The sequence below is a fragment of the Mytilus californianus genome, unplaced genomic scaffold, assembly GCF_021869535.1.
Source record: "Mytilus californianus isolate M0D057914Y unplaced genomic scaffold, xbMytCali1.0.p SCAF_5, whole genome shotgun sequence".
NCBI classification, from domain to species: domain Eukaryota; kingdom Metazoa; phylum Mollusca; class Bivalvia; order Mytilida; family Mytilidae; genus Mytilus; species Mytilus californianus.
The window spans coordinates 77,373,965-77,379,964 of NW_026262701.1; the positions used below are offsets into that span (position 1 = coordinate 77,373,965).

Below are 6,000 nucleotides of genomic sequence, written 5' to 3' on the forward strand. Positions count from 1 at the left end.
TTCATGCCATAGAATACCATTACAGTTAACCTTGTTTATGTCTTACATTATCATTCATAGTAACACAATTAAATTTTTCTATTTTATTTTCATGAACAACCAACGAAAAATCTAGCACTGTTGAAGGAAAAAAACGGAAAAGAAATTATCATTTATCAATTAAAGTTCAATGTTCTGTTTATGATATTCATTGTTTAAAATTACAATATCAATAACTATAAAACATTTTGCAAATAACATCAATACATTGAGACAATGTAGTTGCATTAAAATATATACTTGTAAGGGGGTCAAACCAAATGTGTAATTGATGGGTGCTGCATGCATATTTGTCATTTTTGGGCTCATAATTATAAAGACATTTGAGCCATGCATATGTCCGTAGTTCTTATTGTTCGTCTCTCTCTCTCTCTCTCAATGCTAATTTTTCAGGAGTTTGTATATGTATTTATATGTATCTCTCTACAATTCTTTTTTCTATAAAAAAAAATACAATTCTTTTTTCTATAAAAAAAATATGAGTCAGCTTAAAACTAAAACTATTCACTTACCCATCCAGAACATATTAGACAAGTTATGTCAAATGCAAAAAGTGCGTGCACATCATTATATCGACGACATATCCAATAATAATCATAATAACTGCCACTGTAATAATAATTATTGGTGAGACAGTCGTCGTATTTGTTCCATGCAATAATGTCCAAAATCACTCCAATTAAACTTAGAATCCCAAGAAGAACACCAAGACCTATCTGTACACCACCAAACACCTTAAATGTCCTCACTGGAAATGCTTGTTGCTGGCGTCCGACTGGTAGAGGTTGTTGGATTCCCATCACTTGTGGCATATATGGGGAGGAGATCGGAATATTAGCAGTCGTTGTTGACATTCTGAAATTAAAAAAAAACTCAAAGAATCTGATTGAAAGTCGTCCGTGTACAGTGCATTGTCAGGTGTTGATCTATACACGCCTAGGTTTTGGATTGTGGAGACTCATGCCTACCCCACGCAACAAGCTCATAACAGTAGGCAGGTAAACAAATGAACATGTTGACATCCTAAAATTATAACTCAATAACAGTTTCTTCTGATTGGTCGCTTTTTGGTGTGGCTAAGATTCTATTGGCTTGAGTGAGTTATAAAATTGGGAACACGTCAGGCAGGGGAGAAGAATTTTTTACGGACGGTGTATTAATTCGAGACTCGATCGATGAATAAGTTGCTATGGGATCCCATACTGTTGGATAAGCGCTGATAGTCAAAATTGATACATGTATTATAACTCCTTTCCTTTGGTTTCATCAGAATATTTATTATTATGCATTTCCTTGGCTTTATTCTGTATAACACGATTAGCTAACTGATATTATTTCCGTTGTATGTGTATGGTGTTAGTATCATATCATCTTTCTTTACATATAATATATGCCAATGATAGCTATATTCACTTATGCGTTTACTTGACGCTGACCGATATGTAATGAATACTATTTATGTTAAAAGTAATTTGTTAAACTATCACATTGCACAATCATAGAAAGCATGGCCTAAAACGGCACTTTAGAAAAGTGTAAAATAAAATAAATAACATAAAGGTATATAAGTATAGCCTTTGGAACATGGTAAATTTAATACATCAATTTATGGGTTACCATCGCTGTGTACTTTATTGGTTTAACACTACTAACTCGGGCTCTGTCAGAAAGAACATACCAGAAAGTAGTACATATTTAAAACCAAATAGTTCCTACGCATGGATGTAACTTTCAAAATATGTAGAATATGTTGGTAATGTTTGTATCAAATGAAAGCTAAATGACCATTGTTGACCATATTTTGACTAATAGTTTTGACTAATGACAAATTGCATGAAATTTTAAAAAGGGGTATATTTTGCCTGTTTCTCAGATCGGAAGTACCTATTTAAGTATTTCCTAAGTTCCGGGATCCAAGTATGCTCTTATATGCAATTAAAGGTATGTTGAAAGAGCTATGGATGCTTGAAATTGGCGAATTTAACAAGGAAACCAATATGGCCAATGATGATGTTCTCTTACTATATAATGCATTTCAGCTTCCCAATTGCAAACTTTCAATTTTGATGTAGCAACATTCAACATTCAAGCAGCGCCTGTATATGGAATATATATCTACCAGAGTTTGCATTTCCTGTAATGATTTGAATGATAGAGGGTTGCTGCTTACAAGGAAGCTATTGAACAAAGAGTTGCAATTAGTGAAGTTGAAATCATTCATTCGAAATTTTACGGACGTCATCACGAGTTGGTTGAACGTTATGGAATATCTGTTTCACATATGTCGACGGATATGATCTAATTGTCATAACCACAATCCCTTCTCCTTTTCATCAAATGTGACCTACCTAATTAAACTTATCACCGGGAATATGCTTGCATGAGCAACATGACGGGTGCCACTAGTGGAGCCGGATTTAATTACCCTTCCTGAGCACCTGAGATCATCCCCCTCCCCCCATTTTGGTGGGGTTCGTGTTGCTCAGTCTTTAGTTTTCTATGTTGTGTTTTGTGTACTGTTGTTTGTCTTTTGGTCTTTCAGTCGTTAGTTTCATCTTATTACTATTTCTTTTTGTTTGTTATTTACCCCTCATTACAATGTATATTTGTTTGCTATTTTCTCTTCATTAATATTCATTTTTGTATGTTATTTTCTCCTTATTACTATATCGTTTTTGTATGTTAATTCCATTTCTATACTACTAGTATTTATTTTTGTTTCTTATTTTCCCCTAATACTTTTCATTTTTGTTTGTCATTTGCCCCTTATAACTATTCATTTTTGTATGTTCTTTTTCATCTTTAATACTATTCATATATGTATGTTATTACCTCCTTATTGTCTTTCACTTTTGTATGTTATTTTTATCTTTTTAAACATTATTTTTTTTTTATGCTATATTCCCCTTTTTTCTATTCATTTGTGTATGTTATTTTACCTTTATGTTATTTTACCTTTATGTTATTTTACCTTTATGTTATTTTACCGTTATGTTATTTTACCTTTATGTTATTTTACCGTTATGTTATTTTACCGTTATGTTATTTTACCTTATTGTTAGTTTACCTTTATGTTAGTTTACCTACATGTTTTCATGTGACATCTCTTAACATCATTTCCCTTATTGGAGTTCAATATCAAAGTTTCATAAAGGTAACCTGATTGGAACAACACTACTTCAGTACTAAGTCTTATTTGACGGCAAAAGTTTCATTCCGGAACCACTCTTGCATTTTAACAATAGAACACAATGGAATTCCCATTATGACGTGATGTATATATAGTCTCTGAATACATATAAGATACTGCTTAATACTTGTTTTCCATATTGTAAAATAAATGTAAATAAAAAGGGAGATAATGCAAATAAAAAAGGGAGATATCAAAACATGAGGAATATTATGAAAAGAAAATTAACGGAAAATTGTTAAAATTCAATCTGTGTATTTGTTTTTTCTTTTAAACCGAAAAAATCTTTAGAACCCTTATTATAATCACAAAACGGTTAACGTGAGAGTTTTGAAAAGTAGTCAATGTTAAAAGGCTACAGATTGCTTGACAGTAATCGTATCCCAGTAAAATAGTATTAAGGGGAAAATACATACACATATGAATAGCAATAAGGGGCAAATAACAAATCAAAATGAATAGTGTTAGGGGGAAATAATATACAAAAAAATAAATAGTTCTAAGGGGAAAATGAATAATAATACGGGAAAAATAACTAGTATCAAGGGGAAGCTAAGATAACATACAAAAATTGGTAGTATCAAGGGAAAATAACATACAAAATCAATAGTAATATCGGGGAAATAACATACAAAATTAATACCAATAAGGGATATAAACTTAAAAAAATGAAACGTAATAAGAGGAAAATAACATACAAAAATGAATTGTATTAAAGGGAAATAACATACAAGATGAATATCAATAAGGGGTAAATAACATAATGAATACCAATAAGGGGGAAATAACATACAAAAATTAATAGTTATAAGTAGAAATTAAAAAACTAAAAATAAGAAGATGTGGTATGAGTGCCAATGATGAGACAACTCTCCATCCAAGTTACAATGTATAAAAAGTAAACAATTATAGTAATCTTTATTGTACCCAGAACATTTTTACAGTGTATTTATGCATTCCGAACAGCCGAAAGGATAGTCACCTTCCTTATCATGGCTTTTACTGTCGGATGGGAGGAGTCCATGTAAATATATTTGTAGAGCATGTACCCTTGGGGTTCACACTTGTATGTCTCAAGCACAGACCAAAATTTTCAAAAATGTTCTGAATTAAGTGTTATACGGAGAAACAGATGCTCATTCAGTATTATATAAATCACAAATAAGCATTCAAAGATGTCACTAGATTTTCTAATGCAATAAATGAGAAGAAAAGAATATTTAACTCTATTGAAAATTATCAAGAATTTCGAAACGTCTTACTAGAAGTGTATTTGAGATGTAACTAAAAAGAAATACTTAAAATTAGAGATGTTGCTGAGCATTGTGAGCAAAAAATATTTATTCAATACTAAGGAAAAAATGGGCTATTAAAAATGTCAAGGTTAAGTGAAAATGTGGTTATTGAACATCCTTACATGTTATTTGAAATAATGTTGGAAAAATCAATAAAATATTGAAATGAAGTATAATGTTTACTTGTCTCCCCTTGTTGACTAATTCACGGTCCGTAGGCAAAAAGATTATGTACAGCAAACTATCATGTCCTTTCTTTTCAACAATGAAATGATCATATTTTACCAACCTTTCTGTCTGTGTTGTACGAGGTATCTTATTTAATGAAAACAATGACTGTCAATAATAACAAAGTAATATCTGTTGTCAGATGAACTACTTCCTCTATCGATCAATGACGTAGATCTACCTGGACTTGATTTTATCTGGGTATTTTTCATTACTAAGTTTAAATAGTTCATGTTTGGTAAACAATCTTTATAGACGATATATAGAGTTATGGCCAATTTCAACTGCATTTGTTTTACGCACCGGTAAAATCTTAAATTTGTTAAAACCTTTTGGAATTGGAATACCAAAGAGTCTATATAAATTGCGTACAATATAAAATGTTATTTAGCGCTGAGTTTGCAGTTTTACAAATTTTACAAACTTGTAATGGCATGTTTAACTGAAATGAATTAATTGGAATCTGAAAGGCATTATATACATAACTTTAGTTTCAATAGAATGTAGGTTTTTTTATTAAAGTCATAAGGGTCATTTAAAAAAGGTCGAATTTTCGGTAGACCTATGCTAAATTTTTTATTTTTTTATGAAAAATATGTAAACGAAAGTTTGTAGGATTTGTGAGTTTTTACATCAATAATAAGCACGATTTAGATCTATTTTGGTGATATCAAAATGTATATAAGTCAGATTTTTTTCCGTAAATTATGTCCGTACAGTATGACGGTAACAAATTTCAAATTGTTTTTCCTTTTTTCTGATTGCTTTGAAATCTGCAAAATATACCATTTTTAGAATATTCATGACAGCTGTAACGGAAAATCACACATGATCCTTCAAATTTGACAAAAAGGGTGAATAAGTCTTATATACTTGAATGGCTAAGTTTTACTACAAAACACGCCTACAAAGATGTGGTTTTTTAAATGAAATTCCTTTATATTAACAAAATCTTTAGAAATGTACTGATATTGAATTATTGTATTTCCGTACTCTTATTCGCCTACAGTTTTTCCGTAGGCATTTACCTTAACCATGGTAAATTTCGTTAGAAATCCGACAATCGGACAGCGCATGTGCAATGGGAAAACACCTGTGATGAAAGTAAAAGTAAACAAACGTGGAAAGAATATATAGTATTAACCGATTCTGAAAAAAAATCTTTAAAATACACCAAATCATTTAAAAAACTGTAATGACACAGTTTGATAAACAAATGGGAACGCGTAGAACATTAAAAAAAACTGT

General features: G+C 30.8%; 1 protein-coding gene across 6 annotated transcripts in view; it reads right to left on the bottom strand.

The window, feature by feature from the left end:
* The window catches only part of LOC127703077 (uncharacterized), a 126,502-nt gene extending 121,549 nt beyond the window's left edge, over positions 1 to 4,953 (bottom strand). For 5 of the 6 annotated variants that reach the window (XR_007982657.1, XR_007982656.1, XR_007982660.1 and 2 more), the window contains exons 1-2: positions 4,814 to 4,953; positions 552 to 894 (exon numbers count right to left, since the gene is read on the bottom strand). Coding sequence is in view for 3 of the 6 variants with exons in the window: in XM_052207468.1 (XP_052063428.1) it covers positions 552 to 893 (342 nt within the window). In the remaining 3 variants the exon portion in view is untranslated. Of the gene's footprint in view, positions 1 to 551; positions 895 to 4,707; positions 4,774 to 4,813 lie in introns of those variants that run through there. The other variant, XM_052207469.1, reaches the window with a different exon arrangement.
* Positions 4,954 to 6,000: the final 1,047 nt, after the last annotated feature.